This window comes from Mauremys reevesii, linkage group 25, assembly GCF_016161935.1.
Source record: "Mauremys reevesii isolate NIE-2019 linkage group 25, ASM1616193v1, whole genome shotgun sequence".
Taxonomy (NCBI): Eukaryota; Metazoa; Chordata; order Testudines; family Geoemydidae; genus Mauremys; species Mauremys reevesii.
In genome coordinates, this window is record NC_052647.1 from 3,552,739 (window position 1) to 3,574,920 (window position 22,182).

The 22,182-nt window shown below is 45.7% G+C and overlaps 1 protein-coding gene across 1 annotated transcript; it reads left to right on the plus strand.

The window, feature by feature from the left end:
• The first annotated feature begins 16,642 nt into the window (after positions 1-16,642).
• LOC120391211 (resistin-like) lies at positions 16,643-21,768 on the plus strand. Its single transcript, XM_039514683.1, has 4 exons — positions 16,643-16,667; positions 19,096-19,233; positions 21,139-21,216; positions 21,638-21,768. Exons 1-4 carry the CDS (start codon positions 16,643-16,645, stop codon positions 21,766-21,768), a joined length of 372 nt encoding a protein of 123 aa, XP_039370617.1.
• Positions 21,769-22,182: the final 414 nt, after the last annotated feature.

A 22,182-nucleotide genomic window follows, 5' to 3' on the forward strand; every position in this document is an offset into this window, starting at 1 on the left:
ACTGTGTCTAGGGGGCAATAAACCTGGCTGAGTGTCTTTGTTACTGAACCGTGCTTGTGGTCTTTCTTTATGAGTAACATCAAAGGCTGCTGAACTAACAGGCTGCACTAGCTACTAATAACATGGAAGCTCCAAGAACAGAAGCACTGGGCAGCCTAAGCAATGCTACGGAGGCAACAAGATTCCAGCCTCCAACACTTAACCACACTGGGTAGTACTATCGCAGTCTGCTGAACCGGTTCTCTGCTATCGGCACAGAGCTGGGGACAGCACACAGAAAGAACACACACACGCAACCCAACTGACAACTCTGGTGACCCTGACTGCCGATCTGGTAAGTGGCGAGCTGACCTCTGTAGTGACCTAACATGACAGAAAACTACAAGCAAGGAGACCCTGTAATGAGGCGATGCTCACCTCCACAGCGCCTTCTGCTGGTCGTTCAGGGAATTAGCTCGCCAGCCCCCGGAGCACCCTCTGCCAGCCGATGTCTCACCTCTCACTGGCCCCCGGGTCCCTCCTGGACCCTGGAGCCCTTTCCCTTGGGTGTTGCCCCCTGGCAGTACCCCTTCAGCACTCTGGGTCTCCCCCCACCCCAGGGAACTCCCAACCTCCTATCCCACCTCGCCTCAGTATATGGCTACTGCCAGTCACCATCTAGCCCCTGCTCTCTGGGGCAGACTGCAGTGTACACGCCATTCATCACTGGCAAAGGGGACTTTGGACTTGCTGCCTTTGCCTACCCCAGGCTGCCCCTCTGTAGCCCCAGTACCTGTCCTGGCCTTTATCGAAGCATCAGTCTAGGGGTTCTCCAGGCTGGAGCTCCCCAGCTCCTCTAGCCTTTTCCCAGCCCTGCTCCACTCTAGGTACCTTTCTTAGCGTCTAGGCAGCCAGGCCCTTCTCCCTCAAAAGCTAGAGGGAGAGTCCTCTCAGCGCCTGGCTTCCCTGGCCTTTATAGGACAGCTAGGGTCTGATTGGGGTGTGGCCCCAGCTGTGGCTGGTTCCCCAATCAGCAGAGGCTTGCTGCTCTCCCTAGCAGCAGCCCTCATGCAGCCTCGACCCTGTCCCAGGGCAGGAGCGGGTGACCACCCCACTACAGACCCCCTTATCCCCACCCAGCAAATGCCCACAGAGTTTGATGAGGTATGAATGCACTGGGAATCCGTAAGGCTAGGTCAGAGACTGTAGCTTTAATAAATATTATAATATATGGAGCTGTACCTATCTCATAGAACTGGAAGGGACCCCGAAATGTCATCAAGTCCAGCCCCCTGCCTTCACTAGCATAATAAATAATAATAATAATAAGAGTAAGAAATGTACAATGTTACAAACTATGGCCATGGCTGTTAGATGGTTACGACAACACGCCATAAAATTGGCAGAGCTTGTAACAGAAACAAAGAAAATGTAAAAGCAACAGAAACAACACAAAAGCAACAGACACTGGGAGAACACATTCCGATTTTGCAAGAGCAGGTAGTGACTCCCACTCCACTCTCCGGGGTAAGGGTTCCCAACTGCTTTAGCCCACGCAACCCCACTCCTCACTCAGAGCTAACAATAGAACCTTCATTGTCAAATATTTTACATACAAGTTAAGTTTTCCTTTATATCCTCTCACAGTTTGCTAAATTTGCTGCTGCTGCATTTTTTAAAATGTACGTTTGTTTTGTATGTCATGTATGGTGGTCTGTGTTGTATGGTGTCTGTGTGTCATGTGACTACTTTTTGGTTTGTTGCAACAAAAGTCAATTTTGTACTTTTTTTATATATGTGGTACCACATTATTTTAATATTATGGTTGGTGCATAACCGTCATAATGCCAATTAATTTTTTTGCAAAAGTCAAAAAGGCCTCAGTTATAAATACAGGTCCATATGTTTTTGCCTCAACAAATAATGCAATTGCAAACAAAAAAACATTATTTTTTATTAATCACAGTTTTTTTATTTAAAAAAAAATGTATGGGGGGAACCTCAACATTAATGCCAATATTATCAAAATGTCAGTTTCTTTTGTGGGGTTTCATCAATTTGGTTGTGCCTTTATTAAACATGTAATATAGTTATAAGAATCAACAAAGAGTCCTGTGGCACCTTATAAACTAACAGATGTATTGGAGCATGAGCTTTCGTGGGTGAATACCCACTTCATCAGATGCATGTCTATAAGGTGCCACAGGACTCTGTTACTTTTTACAGATCCAGACTAACACGGCTACCCCACTGATACTTGAGTTATAAGAATGTTATAGCAAAAACATTTAAAAATATAGCAATATATTTTATGTCTGGTTATGTTGCAAAATGTGAAAGCTAACAGGTTTCCACCTTTGTTTGACAAACACACCCAAGTGTCATAAATGTTTAATACCCTCAAAGTATTTGCATAGACTTGTATTTAATATTTATTTTGGCTGAATTTTTATACTCTTTTATTATGTTATGTTGATGAAAAGTAGGTGTTGTTAAAGTTTGTGCTTCTGAACAGTGAACAAAAATTGAATTCATATCACAAGGAAATACGTACGTTCTCTGTACGTTCTCTGGATGAATTAAAGCCTAACCTTGTGCAGAGGCTGCCTCCATCACAGTAGCAATGAAATTGTTTAGGGATTTTTATTCCCTGGTTCGGTCTCCCTGTTTCTATAAACAGTGACCGAGGCATCCACTTTATGGGTCAAGTCATGCAGCAAGTCTGCAAGGCTCTCCACATTGAGCAGCATTTGCACTGTGCTCACCACCTTCAGAGTGTAGGGGCAGTTAACGCCTTGCATGGGGACATGCTGTCTCTCCCTGCATGCATGCTTGTATGAAAATAAAGGAGCCTCAGGCTGTCTGATCCAAAAATCAACGGTGTGGTCAATTTTCCACAACAGTGCCACAGGACTCTGTTACTTCTTACAGATCCAGACTAACAAGGCTACCCCGCTGATACTTGAGTTATAAGAATGTAATAGCAAAAACATTTAAAAATATAGCAATATATTTTATCTCTGGTTATGTTGCAAAATGTGAAAGCTAACAGGTTTCCACCTTTGTTTGACAAACACACCCAAGTGTCATAAACGTTTAATACCCTCAAAGTATTTGCATAGACTTGTATTTAATATTTATTTTGGCTGAATTTTTACACTCTTTTATTATGTTATGTTGATGGAAAGTAGGTGTTGTTAAAGTTTGTGCTTCTGAACAGTGAACAAAATTTGAATTGATATCACAAGAAAATGAATTTTTAAAAGCTTGGGTAAAAATTCTGTTACTCATTTGCTAAAACAGAGTGCTCAGCATGGGAAAGCAATACGCCTTCTCACGGAAGATTATGAGCATCTATTTTAGCAGTTAAGCACTATATTTAGTATAAAAAATAAGTAATGCACATGTTAAGGAAGTAAAAAGGAATGTCTATGCAAAAACTGCAAAAGCATCTAAAACAGGTATATTTGTGCTAAAGACTTGGGTAAATCAGAACAAAAGCATAGCTTGTGTTATCAAAGCCTTCATCCCTATTACAGTGTAAACAAGCTAAATTAATCTGTATATTAAATTTGAGTTACTGAAAACAAGAGAAATGTAAAACAAACCAGCAAAACGTTATTTGTTAACCAACATAAGCTGGTTAAGGTTTCACCCACAGACCGAAGACACCAGAAAATATCAGTGCAAACTAAGAAACCCCTGGGCATCAAGAAAAAAAAATGAAGTGCTTTAGAAATAATTGACTGAACTACACCTCAGTCTACGATATATGGACAGTTAAGTATGAAATCAGCTAGAAACCACTAACTGGGGCAGGCCTGTTGTTTAGGAAAGTATATTATTGAGCAAAGCAAGTTTGTGTGTCTATGGTTTTAAATCTTTATCACTGAAATAGGGATGCCTTTGGCTACTGTTTAAAAGTAACTGTCTCATTGCTGTATACTTTCTGGATATGAATAGCAGATTCTCACCCTAAGAGATGATACAAGCAGGCTGCAGATCCTTAAGGGGCCAGCTGCACTTGCTTACAGTTTGGAATCCCCAGCTGTTTCATTCACAGGCTAGAAATCCCTTTAGCCTGGGTCCAGCACTTCCCCCAGTTCAGTCTTTGTTCCTCAGGTGTTTCCAGGAGTTTTCTTGGGTGGGGAGTGAAGAACAGGTGGTGTCACTCCCCTGCCTTATATAGCTTTTGCATATGGCAGGAACCCTTTGTTCCCGAAACGTGGTTCCCAGACCAGTCTGTGGAAAAATATTGACATCCCAAGATGGAGTCCAGTATCATGTGGTCTGATCACATGTCCTTGTAGAGTCATAGATGCCGTTACTTGGAGGTTGTCTGTAGTGTTCTCAGGAAGGCTCCCCAGGTGGGAGATAAGCTTCTCCTAAGGCCTATTGTTTTTTCCTAATAGCCCATTGCCCTGAATAGGCCCTTCCCCACCCACTATCTAGACTGAAAACATCTTGTCTAGTGGACGTTATCCAGGTGTAATTACATTTGAAATACAGATTCATAGTCAATATTCATAACTTCAGATACAAAAAGATACATGCATACAAATAGGATAATCATAATCATAACTTTTCCAATGACACCTCGCATTACTTATCTTGCATAAAATACATCATAATTATGCTATAACCATATCATAATACTATCACTATGAAGAATATGAGGTGCAGTGTCACAAGTACTACCCATAAAGAACCACCAGCACAGTTCGGTGATAAAGGCACTCAGCCAGGTTTATTGCCCTCAAGACACAGTACTAGCACACTGGCTCCATGGTTACAGGTATTCAGGAGCAGCAAAATTTGAATTTGTAGGTGCTCCTAGAATGTTGGCTCCCCAGGCATGTGCCTGCTGTGCCTAATGGGAAATCTGTCCCTGAATGTAATTTATAATTTCATTTCAATTTTGGAGTCTCCTATTTTGAGAGATACCAGACCGCAGAATAGTCTTTTGCCCAGCCCTGGAGTCTTGTGCACATTCCTGATAAGATGCTAGTATATCAATTAACAAAGAAATATACAGCAATCATACATCAGAGGGGTAGCCGTGTTAGTCTGGATCTGTAATAAGCAACAGAGAGTCCTGTGGCACCTTTAAGACTAGCAGATGTATCGGAGCATAAGCTTTCGTGGGTGAATACCCACTTCGTCAGACGCATCTGTTAGTCTTAAAGGTGCCACAGGACTCTCTGTAGCAATTATACAGTTGCTTTTACATAATAGCCAAATTCACCCCTATTTCAGTGATAAAAATTTAAAAACTTAGGGACGTGAACTTACTCTGTTCAATAATATACATTTTTAAACAACATTTAGACCTGGCCCAGCTAGTGGTTTTTATAATGTCTCTGTAGACGATTGCATGCTTAATTGTCCATATATGGTGGACTGAGGTCTACTATTTATAAAGCACTTCATTTTTCTTTCTTGTTGTCCGAGAGTTTCTTCACTGGGCACTGATATCTTTTGGTGCACCCTTAAACTGCATAAGTTGGTTAGCATAATAAAGCTTTTGCTTGTTTGTTTTACATTCTTCTTGGTTTTAGTGACCCAAATTTAATACACAGATTAACTTAGTTTGTTTGCAAAGTAATAGGGACCAAGTCTTTTATAACACAAGCTATGCTTTTGTTCTGATTTTTCCAATTCTTTAGCACAAATAGACCTATTTGAGATTCATAGATTCTAGGGCAGGAAGGGACTTGTAGAGGTCGAGTCCAGTCCCCTGCCCTCATGGCAAGACCAAATACTGTCTAGACCATCCCTGATAGACATTTATCTAACCTACTCTTAAATATCTCCAGAGATAGAGATTCCACAACCTCCCTAGGCAATTTATTCCAGTGTTTAACCACCTTGACAGTTAGGAACTTTTTCCTAATGTCCAACCTAAACCTCCCTTGCTGCTGTTTAAGCCCATTGCTTCTTGTTCTATCCTTAGAGGGTAAGATTAACAAGTTTTCTCCCTCCTCCTTATGACACCCTTTTAGATACCTGAAAACGGCTATCATGTCCCCTCTCAGTCTTCTCTTTTCCAAACTAAACAAACCCAATTCTTTCAGCCTTCCTTCAAAGGTCTCTAGACCTTTAATCATTCTTGTTGCTCTTCTCTGGACCCTCTCCAATTTCTCCACATCTTTCTTGAAATGCAGTGCCCAGAACTGGACACAATACTCCAGCTGAGGCCTGACCAGCGCAGAGTAGAGCGGAAGAATGACTTCTCACATCTTGCTCACAACACACCTGTTAATGCATCCCAGAATCACGTTTGCTTTTTTTGCAACAGCATCACACTGTTGACTCAAATTTAGCTTGCGTCCACTATAAACCCTTAGATCCCTTTCTGCTGTATTCTTTCCTAGACAGTCTCTTCCCATTCTGTATGTGTGAAACTGATTGTTCTTTCCTAAGTGGAGCACTTTGCATTTGTCTTTATTCAACTTCATCCTGTTTACCTCAGACCATTTCTCCAATTTGTCCAGATCATTTTGAATTTTGACCCTGTCCTCCAAAGCAGTTGCAATCCCTCCCAGTTTGGTATCATCTGCAAACTTAATAAGCATACTTTCTATGCCAATATCTAAGTCGTTGATGAAGATATTGAACAGAGCCGATCCCAAAACAGACCCCTGCGGAACCCCACTTGTTATACCTTTCCAGCAGGATTGGGAACCATTAATAACTACCCCCGCCCCCTTGTCAGCTGCTGCAAATGGACCATTTTGATTACTAGTACAAAACGTTTTTTTCTCTCCTGTTGGTAATAGCTCACCTTAACTGATCATTCTCGTTAGAGTGTGTATGGTAACACCCATTGTTTCATGTTCTCTGTGTATTTATATATATCTTCCTTCTGTATTTTCCACTCTATGCATCCGATGAAGTGGGCTGTAGCCCACGAAAGCTTATGCTCAAATACATTTGTTAGTCTCTTAAGGTGCCACAAGTACTCCTGTTCTCTGAGTACAGTTATCCATTCAGTTATCCATCCACCTTATAGTAGCCCCATCTAAGTTGTATTTGCCTAGTTTATTGATAAGAATATCATGCGAGACATCAAATGCCTTACTAAAGTCTTGATCATAGAATCATAGAATCTCAGGGTTGGAAGGGACCTCAGGAGATCATCTAGTCCAACCCCCTGCTCAAAGCAGGACCAAACCCAACTAAATCATCCCAGCCAGGGCTTTGTCAAGCCTGACCTTAAAAACCTCTAAGGAAGGAGATTCCACCACCTCCCTAGGTAACCCATTCTAGTTCTTCACCACCCTACTAGTGAAAAAGTTTTTCCTAATGTCCAACCTAAACCTCCCCCTCTGCAACTTGAGACCATTACTCCTTGTTCTGTCATCTTCTACCACTGAGAACAGTCTAGATCCATCCTCTTTGGAACCCTCTTTCAGGTAGTTGAAAGCAGCTATCAAATCCCCCCTCATTCTTCTCTTCTGCAGACTAAACGATCCCAGTTCCCTCAGCCTCTCCTCATAAGTCATGTGCTCCAGCCCCCTAATCATTTTTATTGCCCTCCGCTGGACTCTCTCCAATTTATCCACATCCTTCTTGTAGTGTGGGGCCCAAAACTGGACACAGTACTCCAAATGAGGCCTCACCAGTGCTGAGTAGAGGGGAATGTTCACATCCCTCGATCTGCTGGAAATGTCCCTACTTATACAACCCAAAATGCCATTAGCCTTCTTGGCAACAAGGGCACACTGTTGACTCATATTCAGCTTTTCATCCACCGTAACCCCTAGGTCCTTTTCTGCAGAACTGCTGCCCAGCCATTCGGTCCCTAGTCTGTAGCAGTGCATGGGATTCTTCCGTCCTAAGTGCAGGACTCTGCACTTGTCCTTGTTGAACCTCATCATATTTCTTTTGGCCCAATCCTCTAATTTGTCTAGGTCCCTCTGTATCCTATCCCTACCCTCCAGCGTATCAACCACTCCTCCCAGTTTAGTGTCATCTGCAAACTTGCTAAGGGTGCAGTCCACACCATCCTCCAGATCGTTAATGAAGATATTGAATAAAACTGGCCCCAGCACCGACCCTTGGGGCACTCCACTTGATACCGGCTGCCAACTAGACATTGAACCATTGATCACTACCCGTTGAGCCCGACCATCTAGCCAGTTTTCTGTCCACCTTACCGTCCATTCATCCAGCCCATACTTCTTTAACTTGCTGGCAAGAATACTGTGGGAGACTGTATCAAAAGCTTTGCTAAAGTCCAGAAATAGCACATCCACTGCTTTCCCCTCATCCACAGAGCCGGTTATCTCATCATAGAAGGCAATTAGGTTAGTCAGGCATGACTTGCCCTTGGTGAATCCATGCTGACTGTTCCTGATCACTTTCCCCTCCTTTAAGTGGTTCAGAATTGATTCCTTGAGGACCTGTTCCATGATTTTTCCAGGGACTGAGGTGAGACTGACTGGCCTGTAGTTCCCTGGATCTTCCTTCTTCCCTTTTTTAAAGATGGGCACTACATTAGCTTTTTTCCAGTCTTCCGGGAACTCCCCTGATCGCCATGATTTTTCAAAGATAATGGCCAATGGCTCTGCAATCTCATCGGCCAACTCCTTTAGCACCCTCGGATGCAGTGCATCCAGCCCCATGGACTTGTGCTCGTCCAGCTTTTCTAAATAGTCCCGAACTACTTCTTTCTCCACAGAGAGCTGGTCACCTCCTCCCCATACCGTGCTGCAGAGTGCAGCTGTCTGGGAGCTGACCTTGTCTGTGAAGACAGAGGCAAAAAAAGCATTGAGTACACTAGCTTTCTCCACATCCTCTGTCACTAGGTTCCCTCCCTCATTCAGCAAGGGGCCCACACTTTCCTTGACTTTCTTCTTGTTGCTAACATACCTGAAGAAACCCTTCTTGTTACTCCTAACATCTCCGGCTAGCTGCAACTCCAAGTGTGATTTGGCCTTCCTAATTTCACTCCTGCATGCCTGAACAAATACTTTTATACTCCTCCCTGGTTATTTGTCCAATCTTCCACTCTTTGTCAGCTGTTTTTTTTGTGTTTAAGACGAGCAAGGATTTCACTGTTAAGCCAAGCTGGTCGCCTGCCATATTTACTTTTCTTCCTACACATCGGGATGGTTTGTTCCTGCAACCTCAATAAGGTTTCTTTAAAATACAGCCAGCTTTCCTCGACTTCTTTCCCCGTCATGTTATTCTCCCAGGGGACCTTGCCCATCAGTTCCCTGAGGGAGTTGAAGTCTGATTTTCTGAAGTCCAGGGTCTCTGTTCTACTGCTCTCCTTTCTTCCTTGTGTCAGGATCCTGAACTCGACCATCTCATGGTTACTGCCTCCCAGGTTCCCATCCACTATTGCTTCCTCTACTATTTCTTCCCTGTTTGTGAGCAGCAGGTCTCACAAGAAGAGCTCACAAGAAGAGCTTTTCCCCTAGTTGGTTCCTCCAGCACTTGCACCAGGAAATTGTCCCCTACACTTTCCAGAAACTTCCTGGATTGTCTGTGCACTGCTGTATTGCTCTCCCAGCAGATATCGGGGTGATTAAAGTCACCCATGAGAACCAGGGCCTGTGATCTAGCAACTTCTGTTAGTTGCTGGAAGAAAGCCTCGTCCACCTCATCCCCCTGGTCTGGTGGTCTGTAGCAGACTTCCACCACGACATTATCCTTGTTGTTCATACTTCTAAATTTAATCCAGAGACACTCAGGTTTTTCTGCAGTTTCATACTGGAGCTCTGAGCAGTCATACTGCTCTCTTACATACAATGCAACTCCCCCACCTTTTCTGCCCTGCCTATCCTTCCTGAACAGTTTATATCCATCCATGACAGTACTCCAATCATGTGAGTTATCCCACCAAGTCTCTGTTATTCCAATTACATCATAATTCCCTGACTGTGCCAGGACTTCTAGTTCTCCCTGCTTGTTCCCCAGGCTTCTTGCATTTGTGTATAGGCACTTAAGATAACTCGCTGATTGTCCCACTTTCTCGGTCTGAGACAGGAGTCCTCCCCTCTTGCAGTCTCCTGCTTGTGCTTCCTCCCGGAATCCCACTTCCCCACTTACCTCGGGGCTTTGGTCTCCTTCCCCCGGTGAACCTAGTTTAAAGCCCTCCTCACTAGGTTAGCCAGCCTGCTTGCAAAGATGCTCTTCCCTCTCTTCGTGAGGTGGAGCCCGTCTCTGCCTAGCAATCCTTCTTCTTGGAAGACCATCCCATGGTCAAAGAATCCAAACCCTTCTCTCCGACACCATCTGCGTAGCCATTCGTTGATTTCCACGATTCGACGGTCTCTACCCTGGCCTTTTCCTGCCACAGGGAGGATAGACAAGAACACCACTTGCGCCTCAAACTCCTTTATCCTTCTTCCCAGAGCCACGTAGTCTGCAGTGATAGGCTCAAGGTCATTCTTGGCAGTATCATTGGTGCCCACGTGGAGATATACCACATGCACTGCTTCTCCCTTATCCACAAGACTCGTTATCCTATTAAAGAAAGCTATCAGATTGGTTTCACATGATTTGTTCTTTACAAATCTATGCTGGCTATTCCCTATCACCTTTCCACCTTCCAAGTGTTTGCAGATTATTTCCTTAATTACTTGCTCCATTATCTTCCCTGGCACAGAATTTAAACTAACTGGTCTGTAGTTTCCTGGGTTGTTTTTCATAGATGAGCACTATATTTGCCCTTTTCCAGTCTTCCTCCAGGGAGATTTGGATGACCTTGTAAACTGGAGTATTAGTAACAGGATGAAATTCAATAATGAGAAGTGTAAGGTTATGCATTTAGGGATGACTAACATGAATTTTAGTTATAAGCTGGGGACGCACCAGTTGGAAGTAACGGAGGAGGAGAAGGACCTAGGAGTCCTGGTTGATCGTAGGATGACTATGAGTAGGCAATGTGATGTGGCCGTTAAAAAAGCTAATGCGGTCTTGGGATGCATTAGGCGAGGTATTTCTAGTAGAGATAAGGAGGTGCTAGTCCCGTTATATAAGGCATTGGTGAGACCTCATTTGGAGTATTGTGTGCAGTTTTGGTCTCCCATGTTTAAGAAGGATGAATTCAAACTGGAACGGGTACAAAGAAGGGCCACTAGAATGATCCGAGGAATGGAAAGCCTGTTGTATGAAAGGAGACTTGAGGAGCTCGGTTTGTTTTCCTTAACCAAAAGAAGGATAAGAGGAGATATGATTGTACTCTTTAAATATATCAGAGGGATAAATACCAGGGAAGGAGAGGAATTATTTCAGCTCAGTGCTAATGTGGACACGAGGACAAACGGATATAAATTATCAGTCAGGAAATTTAGGCTTGAAATTAGACAAAGGTTTCTAACCATCAGAGGAGTGCAATTCTGGAACAGCCTACCGAGTGAAACAGTGGGGGCGAAGGACCTCCATGACTTTAAGATTAAGCTGGATAAGTTTATGGAGGGGATGGTATGATAGGATAACGGGTTTAGTCAATAGGTCAATAACGTGCCACACTGGTAATTAGTACAAAGGGTCAATGTTGGGATATTGTTAGCCTTTTCCAGAGGGTCTGGCTGGAGAGTCTTGCCCACATGCTCGGGGTTCAGCTGATCGCCATATTTGGGGTCGGGAAGGAATTTTCCTCCAGGGTAGATTGGCAGTGGCCCTGGAGGTTTTTCGCCTTCCTCCGAAGCATGGGGCAGGGGTCGCTTGCTGGTGGATTATCTGCTACTTGAAGTCTTTAAATCATGATTTGGAGCATTCAACATCAGAGTCAAGGGAGAGAAATAGTTCAGGAGTGGGTGGATCGGCTTATGTGGCCTGCATCTTGCAGGAGGTCAGACTAGATGATCATAATGGTCCCTTCTGATCTTGAATTCTATGATTCTATGATTCTATGATTCTGGAATCTCTCCTGTCTCCCATGATTTTCCAAAGATAATAGCTAGGGGCTCAGATACCTCCTCTATTAGCTCCTTGAGTATTCTAGGATGCATTTCATCAGGCCCTGGTGACTTGCAGGCATCTAACTTTTCTAAGTGATTTTTAACTTGTTCTTTTTTTATTTTATCTTCCAAACCTACCCCCTTCCCGTTAGCACTCACTATGTTAGGCATTCCTTCAGACTTCTCAGTGAAGACCAAAACAAAGAGATGATTTTGCAGTTGTTGCATATATATTCCTTTTAATTGAAGAGGTGCACTTACTATTTTTTTTCTATTAAATATAGTGCAGAACTGCTAAAATAGAAGCCCACAACCTTCTGTGAGACAGTGTTTTGCTGTTCCCTGCTGAGCACTCTGTTTTAGCAAAAAAGTTAGTAACAACATTTTACCCAAGCTTTTTAGAATTAATTTGCTTGTGAAACCAACTCCGCTTTTGTTAACTGTTTAGAAGCACAAACTTTAACAACGCCTACTTCCCTTTAGCAGAATATAAAAGAAAAAAGTATAAAAATTAGGGCTGTAGATTAATCGCAGTAAACTCACGTGATTAACTCAAAAAATTAATCGTGATTAAAAAAATTAAGTGAGATTAATCGTAGTTTTAATCACACTGTTAAAGAATAGAATACCAATTGAAATGTATTACATATTTTGGATGTTTTTCTACCTTTTCAAGTATACTGATTTCAATTACAAGACAGAATACAAAGTGTACACTGCTCACTTTATATTACTGTTTTTTGTTACAAATATTTGCACTGTAAAAATGATAAACAAAAAACCCAGTATTTTTCAATTCACCTCATACAAGTACTGTAGTGAAACCTCTTTATCCTGAAAGTGCAATTTACAAATGTAGATTTTTTTTTGTTACATAACTGCACTCAAAAACAAAACAATGCAAAACTTCAGCGCCTACAAGTCCACTCAGTCTAGGGTGATCATAGCAAGTGTGAAAAATGGGGACAGAGGGAGGAAGGTAATAGGCACCTATGTAAGAAAAAGCCCCAAATATCTGGACTGTCCCTATAAAATCAGGACATTTGGTCACCCTAACTCACCCAATTCTCATTCAGCCAATCGCCAAGACAGACAAGTCTGTTTACATTTACAGGAAATAATGCTGCCCATTTCTTATTTACAATATCACTAGAAAGTGAGAACAGGCATTTGCATGGGACTTTTGTAGCCAGCATTGCAAGGTATTTTCGTGCCAGATATGCTAAACATTTGTATGCCCGTTCATGCTTTGGCCACCATTCCAGAGAACATGCTTCCATGCTGATGACGCTCGTTAAAAAAAAAATGTGTTAATTACATTTGTGACTGAACTCCTTGGGGAGAATTGTATATCTCTGGCTCTATTTTACCCGCATCTCCCCATATATTTCATGTTATAGTAGTCTCGGATGATGACTCAGCACATGTTCATTTTAAGAACACTTTTGCTGCAGATTGGACAAAATGCAAAGTAAGATTTCTAAAGATAGCTACAGCACACAACCCAAGATTTAAGAATCTGAAGTGTCTTCCAAAATCTGAGAGAGCCGAGGTGTGGAGCATGCTTTCAGAAGTCTTAAAAAAGCAACACTCCAGTGAGGAAACTACAGAACCTGAACCACCAAAAAAGAAAATCAACTTTCTGCTGGTGGCATCTGACTCAGATGATGAAAATGAACATGCATCGGTCCGCACTGCGTTGGACTGTTATCAAGCAGAACCCATCATCAGAATGTCCTCTGGAATGGTGGTTGAAGCATGAAGGGGCATATGAATCATTAGCGTATCTGGCATGTAAATATCTTGCATTGCTGGCTTCAACAGTGCCAGTGAACACCTGGTCTCACTTTCAGGTGAACAAGAGGTGGGCAGCATTATCTCCTTCAAATGTAAACGAACATGTTTGTCTGAGCAATGGGCTCTAAAATTGTACACTGTTTTATTTTGAAATGCAGTTATTTTTTGTACATAATTCTACATTTTTAAGTTCAACTTTTGTGATAAAGAGATTGCACTACAGTACTTGTATTAGGTGAATTGAAAAATACTATTTCTTTTGTTTTTTTACAGGGCAAATATTTGTAATAAAAAATAAATATAAAGTGAGCACTGTACGCTTTGTATTCTGTGTTGCAACTGAAATCAATATATTTGAAAATGTAGAAAACATCCAAAAATATTTTTAAAAATGCTATTCTATTATTAACAGTGTGATTAATCGTGATTAATTTTTTTAATCGTTTGACAGTCCAAATAAAAACTAAACCAAACTGAATTCTAAATGCAGATCTATGCAAACACTTTGAGGGTATTAAACTTTCATGACATTTGGTCGTGTTTGGGAACCAAAGGTGGAAATCTGTTGAAATTGTTTTGTTAGCTTTATCATTTTGCAGCATAACCAGACATCGTATTTATTGTTCTATTTTTTGACATTTTTGCTATAACATTCTTATAACTATATTTAAAGGTGTAAACAAGCTTATAAAAACCCAAATATTTTATATTTTTAAAAAGTATAAAATTGACAACATACAACACAGAACAACATCCATAACATACAGGACAAACTTACAATTAAAAAGAAATGGTGACAAAATTATATTTAGAACTATACCAGACAAGACATTAAAAGCATTGTTATTAAATTAATACATTTTCAAAAAGAAACAGGTAAACAAAAGTTAAACATCTAAATAAGCAAGTTATTATCTTTTTATTTAGAATTTTTAATAAACATTTATAAAATTCATATTCAATTCTTTGCCTTCTTTGTTGTATGTAGAATCTCATAGTTATGAACACCTTGGGAGTGGACGTTGTTTGTAACTCTGAAATGTTTGTAACTCTGAACAAAACATTATGGTAAATCTTTCAAAAGTTTAAAACTGAACATTAACATAATACAGCTTTGAAATTTTATTATGCAGAAGAAAAATGCTGCTTTAACCATCGCAATTTAAATGATGAAACAAGCACAGAAACAGTTTCCTGACCTTGTCAAATCTTTTTTTAAACTTTCCCTTTATTTTTTAGTAGTTTACATTGAACACAGCGCTGTCCTGTATGGTATTTTCTTTTTCCCTTTTTTTTTTTGTCTCTGCTTCTGGCAGATTATGTACTTCTGGTTCCAAATGAGGTGTGTGGTTGACCCGTCAGTTCGTAGCTCTGGTGTTCGTAACTCTTAGGTTCTACTGTACTAATTTAGTAACTTAACGTACTTACCATTACTTTATATTATAAACTCTGACATATGGAATTAAGGAAAACTCCTGTTTGAAATATTAGTCAGTGGTTAGAGTTCGAAGCAGTCTTCATTTCTGTTGCTTGGCTATACCTTATAGCTGCACCCACCCCAAGCGGGCACAGCGCAAACTAGATCAGTCTGTACTGCGTAGCCCTAACCTGATTCACACCAGATGTCTGTCAGTTTAGCTTAAGTTGATCCCTTAAGAAATGGTGATTCCATCAGGTTAAGAGCCTCCACACTACGACTCACATGACGTTTACCAAACCTGTTTAAAGTCATACCCTGAGTGTCAGCTGCAGTTTGGAGCAGAGAGATGAGGCTCTTCTTGTGGAGGCTTTAATTTTATTTTGGGGAGGGTCAGGGGGTGAGTTCTGTAAGGAGCTACTTCTACAGGTCCAAATCTCTAGCAGGAACCCCCTTTCCCCAGGTGTGTGTGTGTGTGTTTGTTTGTATGGTGATTTCAGCATGAAAATGTACCATCATTTTCAGGAGGTCATCTAGTCCAACCCCCTGCTCAAAGCAGGACCAATTCCCTAACAAAATCATCTCAGCCAGGTCTTTGTCAAGCCGGGCCTTAGAAACCTCTAAGGAAGGAGATTCCACCACCTCCCTAGGTAACCCATTCCAGTGCTTCACCACCCTCCTAGTGAAATAGTGTTTCCTAATATCCAACCTAGACCTCCCCCGCTGCAACTCGAGACCATTGCTCCTTGTTCTGTCATCTGCCACCACCGAGAACAGTCTAGATCCATCCTCTTTGGAACCCCCTTTCAAGGTAGTTGAAAGCAGCTATCAAATCCCCCCTCATTCTTCTCTTCTGCAGACTAAACAATCCCAGTTCCCTCAGCCTCTCCTCATAAGTCGTGTGCTCCAGCCCCCTTTGTTGCCCCACCCCGCCGCTGGACTTTTTCCAATTTGTCCACGTCCTTCTTCTAGTGTGGGGCCCAAAACTGGACACAGTACTCCAGATGAGGCCTCACCAATGTCAAATAGAGGGGAACGATCACGTCCCTTGATCTGCTGGCAATGCCCCTACTTATACAGCCCAAAATGCCATTAGCCTTCTTGGCAACAAGGACACACTGTTGACTCATATCCAGCTTCTCGTCCACTGTAAACCCTAGGTCCTTTTCTGCAGAACTGCTGCCCAGCCATTCCATCCCTAGTCTGTAGGAGATCTGGGTTCTGTTCCTTGTTCTGACACTGCCCTGGCAGGTGACCTTATGCTAGTCACTTCCCCTTTCCTTGCCTCAGTTTCCCCTCAAGCCCTTTGTCTCTAGACTGCGAGCTCTCTGGGGCAGGGACTGTCTCTCCTGTGTCTGCACACAGGCCAGTACAGGGCATTAGACCAGGAGAGCTCAGGCTAGTGGCTTCTGTGTGCCAGTGGCCCAGCGCTACCTGGGAATGGCTGCGATTTGTACAGTGGTACAAAGAGGTGCCCATCACCCCAGGGCTGGGAGGATGGAGCTCAGGTCTGTGGCTGGTGGGTCTTGCGCCCATGCTCAAGGTCACGCTGACCCCAGGTTTGGGGTTATTCAGGACAATTCCCACAGAGACCTTGGGGTGTTTTTGCTTCTTCTGCAGTGTGGAGCTTGGATCGCCTGCTAGGCGCAGATGGGCATCCACCGTAATCAATCGGCCATTGGCAGCACCTCGATCTCTCCTGTTTTCCACACCAGTTGAGTTACCAGAGGGCTGAAATGCTTTTGTCTAATAGGAATCACTGGGCTCAGCATTAGGGACACAGGGGTGACGTGCAATGGCCTGTGCTACACACACTGGATGCTCTGATGGTGCCTCCTGGCATAAGCTCTGTGAGACGGGGCTCACATTAGCAACTAGAGAGAGGTTAGAAAGCTGGGCTCTGATTGCATGTCTGCCCTCCCTGCCCAGCCCCGTGCTGGGCTACAAATCCTGCTGGTGCATTTTCAACCCATCTCTGGCACTTGCCTCTACACTGTAGCCAGGTGGGCTAGAGCAGCTGTGTAGCCACAGCAGGATGGGAGGCGGGATGGGCTGTCTGGGACCCAGGGTACATGCATGGGGCAGCTGGCCCAGCCCACCTCCTGCACCACCGAGGCTACACTGCTAGTTTCACTTCGTTAGCTCCAGCAAAGTTAATTACACCTCCAGCTGCAGCGCAGCCCACTCCTCAGTCTCCAATCTGCAGGTAGCTGGTGCCAAACCCAGAGTGGCCCTGCCTTCCAGCAGCCCCTTTACAATACCCCGGAAATTCCCACAGAGGGGAAGCCCCAGGGCTGTCCAGACCCTCAGAGCCAAAGGCTCTGCTGGTGTAACGCCTCCAATGTAATGGAGTTACACCAGGGGAGAATTTGGCCCTGGCAATGAACAGCTGGGAAGGGGATGAGCAAACAGGGAAGTTACAAGAGAAACATTCTGTCCTGGGAACAGCCCTGGGGTTGCCCCACACTTGTGGGAAGGGGGAGTCAGCTGTCAAGCAGCCAATGGGATGGAAGATTTCGCCACCTCTGCTCCAGCTGGCTCCTATATAAAGGGGCAGCTTGTGAACTGGGAGCAGCATCTTGCAAGATTGTGCCAGAAGGTGAGTTTGTACCATTGGTTGGGTGGGATTCTCCAGACTCAGCCTGGGGGCAGGTTTTGGGGCACGGCTCCTGTGTGTGCCCAGCTCCCTGGGGCCTCGGCCATAGTCAGGGTGGCAGTGGTGTACCTTTCAATGGCTTTCAAAAGTGATGGAATTAATCTGGTTCCAGGCACAGTGGGGATGCTCTTAATCCAATGTGAACCAAGCTCCTCTCCATGTAGCAAGGGATTGGCTTGGGATAATGATTTGAAAAGTGGCTAAGGGATTTAGGAACCAACGTTCCATTTTCAAAAGTGACTTAGGTGTCAATGTGCACCTTTAGGTGCCTAAAGGACGTTGGCCATCTGGCCTCTAGGAGCCTCATCTCACTGAAAGTCAATGGGAGTCAGAATCCTAAATCACGGGAAAATGTTACCCTTAAACTAAATCAATGTAAATCGGGTTTTAAACCCCTAAGGACTGGTCTAAACCCAGTTTTGCACTGATTTTCTGATTTACTGATTTACCGATTTATTGATTACTAAAAAACTCTTTTGCTATAGATGCTTTTATACTATTATAGATGCATCCACCCCAGGGGGGGACATGGCATGAACCAGATCAGACTGTAAAAGAAAACTCATTGAAAAACTGGTGCGTAGCCCAGGCCTTAACCTGATTCACACCAGACATATGTCAGTTTAGCTTAAATCAATCCCTTGCCAATGGAGATGCCATCAGATTAAGAGTGTCCACACTGCGACTCGCACGGCTTTCACCAGATCGGTTTACAGTTGTGCCCCTAGAGAAACAGCTGCAGCTTGGAGCATGGAGAGGAGGCTCTTTTTGTGGAGACTTTAATATTGTTTTGAGGAGGGACCGGGGGGATCAGTTCTCTAAAGAGCTAATTCTAAGGGTCCAAACCTCTAGTGGGAAAACCCTTCCCGTGCGTGTGTCGTGTTTGTTGATTTCAGCCTGAAAATGCAACCGCCAGTGCACATGGTCCCCACTGGCAGCTTGGAGGCAGTCCTGCTCTGCTAGCCCCTGGGACAGGGGTGCCATTCCAGCCCTCCCCAATAACCCCCCATTACCATCCTGCCTGCCTCCCCACCCACCCACCGCTCCCAGTCTCCTCCTCCAAATCCTTCCTCCCTTTCCCCTATTTGCTGCCATTACATTTCCTCACCCCTCAGTATCCCTTCCAGCCCCCTCCATTCTCCTCCCCACATCCCCTGCCCTCTTGGCCCTGCCTGTCCCCGCTCTCACCCTCACCCCCTTCCCTGGCACTGTGGCTTTCCCTCATGCCTGTGCCCCACTCCGCTGCCTTGTGTGCACCTCGGCTCCTGCCACTGGTTCCAGAGGGCTCCTGTTCCGGGGTCTCACGCATTGGCCAGGTCTCTCCCCTGCAGGTAGCTCAGCACCCAGCGGGATGAAGGCTGCCGTGTTCCTGCTGCTCACCCTCCTGGTGCCTGCGTACCACACAGGTGCTCAGTGCATCATTGACAATGTGGTCGATCTGAAGGTGCAGTCAGCGATTCGTTCCATAGGTAACTGACCCAGGGTCGCCAGCCCCAGAAATGGGGGGTCACATTTAGGGGAGGCTGGGGGATGGGACTTTGCAGCGAAAGGCGAAGCTCCGGCAGTCTCTGCTCTGAGCCCCAGACTGGACGAGGAAGCTGGCTTTGCAATTCGTTTTGTGCTGGGAGCTGCCGAAGCTACGGCTTTCCTCCCAAACTGGCTCATTTACACTCTCTGCTATACCTGTCTCTCCTCCTTCCTGCCACGCAACATCTGACCCCCGCACCCTCTCCAATGTATTCTTACCGCAAACACTTGGGCACCAGGTGCATTAGGTGCCGAGTGCACTGGGAGTGGCCACATGGGAGTTACATGGCTCACAGGATGTCTAAAAACAAGAGACCTTTGTAGAGCTGAGCCAGAAAGGCTAAGTGACTTACCCATGATCATACGGGAAGTCTGTGGCAGAGCAGGGGCTTGAATTCAGACCAAGGCTGATGCTCTAAGCACTGCAGCATCCTGTACAGGTGCACTGCTCAGATGTGCTTTGTTGAGATACGACACAAGCAGCATCAGTGACTGGTTCAATGTTCTGCTTTTTACCCAAGATTAATGGGATCCCATAAACCTCTGTGTGTGGAATTTCCTGAAAAAGCCACATGAGAACTTGGTGGAAGAGTAACATTGTATGCTCTCACTGTGGCTCTCTATCGCTCTCTAGTGGTTGAGCCACATGGTTTCTGATACTACCTCGGAGCTGAGGGGTCTGGTGGTTTGACTTAAGCACAGACTCCAGAGGTCCCCGCTTCGATCCCTGCTCTTGCCAAACCTCCCTAAGAAGCTCTCTCACTGCAGGTCCTGGATCTGCTACAACCACCATTCAGTGTATAGACGGAGTGAGGGGCAACTGGAACCCTTGGGGTTCCCTGATGTTCCACAGCTTTGGTTCAGGTCTGAGCACAGCACGGAGCCGGCATTTGTGTTAGTTCTATTCCAGGGGCTGCGCTCTGGGCCCTGTCATGCCAGGCGCTGCACAGGCCATGTGAGATGCTCCCTGCCCCAAAGAATTGCCAAGAGATGGATTGTCAGCCCTATTGCACAGAGGGGAACCGAAGTCCAGAGAGACTAAGTGACTCACCCAAGGTGACACAGGGAGTTGGTGGCAGAGGCAGAAATAAAACTCACATCTCCTGCAGCCCAGCCCAGTGCCTTAGCCACAGACCCACTGGTTTGGTCAGTCACCCTATGGGAGCATCTGGAGACTGGGTCCATGAGGTGTCATCTGCCCAGTTAGCACCACCTCACCCCAGGGGCTGGTTGGGGCTGGTTGGGGTCTCTCAGGGCTGGCTCTACCCATCTTTCTCAGGCTGCTGCTCACCTGGACATGGGTGAATTCAGAGGGGCTGGAACAATTTGTATTGTGGAGAAGCTGAGAGCCACTGAACTAAACTGTAAAAACTGTATATGATGGAATCCTCTTCAAGCGGGGGGGGGGGGGTAGTGCCCCCAGTTCCAGCACCTAAGGGTGTAGTGGCTGGGGGAAGCAGCCAGGAATTACTTCTGCTCCCTCCACCCCTGCCCTTTGTTCACAGCCCGGGAGTGGGGAGAAGGGGTGCTGGATACCCAACAGCTTCCCCCTGGGTAACACTCTTCTGGGCAACTGGCATCAAACATGAGATGTCCAGATCTCAGGCCAGGAGCTTTGATTGCCTTAGGCTCAGCTACAGCACCCAGCTCCAGGCACTGCGGCTGTATGTAGCCCAGGCACCACTCGGGGGAGCCAGAGAGCCACATGGAGTGAGGCTGGGTGGGTTACACCTGCCCAGGTAACAGCTGGGGCAGAGGCAGCTTCTCTCCACCTGAGCCTGGGGGGAGGGGGCAGCCTTTCCACACCCAGGGTCCTGCTGGCTACAACTCTGCCTCTTGCCTTGCAGTGTCCTCCACCCTGGCCAAAGCCAAGCTACTCTGCCAGAACGTCTCGGCACGTGGGGCACTTGTCTCCTGCCCCGCAGGTGAGAGCACTTTCCCGAGTGCCCCGTAGGCCCAGGGAGGGAGGGACCCCTGGGGCACAGACCCCACCCCCTCTGCAATCCTGGGCAGGTGTGGAGCTGGGGGAGTGATGCACCATCAGCCTGCCTGGGGCCCCCCTGCCCATGTGCTGCCCAGTGCCAGGAGCAACGGCATTCACACGACTTCTGAGTCCCTGGGGGCACTGGATGCTGTGGAGCTGGGACCAGTGTGGGCCCCTGGATCGGACCCCTGGGACGTCTCACTGGCCTCCCTTGCTTGGGCAGTGGGCTGGCAGCAAGGGAGCCACAGAGCCATGGCATGGGTGCTGGGGAGGAGGAGAGAGCAGGGCACCTCGCTGCCCCCCATGATCCCATCCTGCCACCAGCTGCTCCCCTAACCCCACCTCTCCCATCCCCCCCACAGGGTACAAGCCCACGGGCTGCGCCTGCGGAATGGGCTGCGGCTCCTGGGACATTCGCTCCGACTCCACCTGCCACTGCCAGTGCCGTGGCATTGACTGGACGTCCGCGCGCTGCTGCAAGATAGCGCTGTAGTAACGCCAAAACCCAGCCTGGGGCACCGGAGAGCCCCACCTGGCCTGCTGCCCCCTCGCCGTGGGCCCTGGCACAGAACCATGCTGTGCCCTTTGTGCCCAGTGCAATGAATAAACTTGGATCTGGGTCTGTTGATGCTTCTCTGGCTCTGTTCTTCCCCTGACTCCAGATCTCTGGTACCTAGGGCCAGAGCATGGGCTGAGGGCACAACTCTACCTCCCTCCTATTTACCCCATAGAGGCCTCTGTCCCAGATCTGGTCGGGCTGCCACCACTGGTGGCTCAGCAGATCCCTAAGGGGGTCCAGACACTGAACCCACAAGTGCTCTGAGCTTCCCTGGGTCTCAGCAGGCTGCAGCGCTGGTGTCTCCTGCGGCCTCTGGAGCACATTTCCTGGGCACTGAATCTATCTGTT

What these genes read in the sequence shown, in the direction of transcription:
- LOC120391211 (XM_039514683.1), top strand. Translation starts at nt 16,643, where the DNA reads ATGCTCAAGGTCACGCTGACCCCAG. An exon ending in CAAGGTCACGCTGACCCCAG is followed by an intron (nt 16,668 to 19,095) that starts GTTTGGGGTTAT and finishes TCTCCCCTGCAG; the next exon opens with GTAGCTCAGCACCCAGCGGG. An exon ending in GTCAGCGATTCGTTCCATAG is followed by an intron (nt 19,234 to 21,138) that starts GTAACTGACCCA and finishes CTTGCCTTGCAG; the next exon opens with TGTCCTCCACCCTGGCCAAA.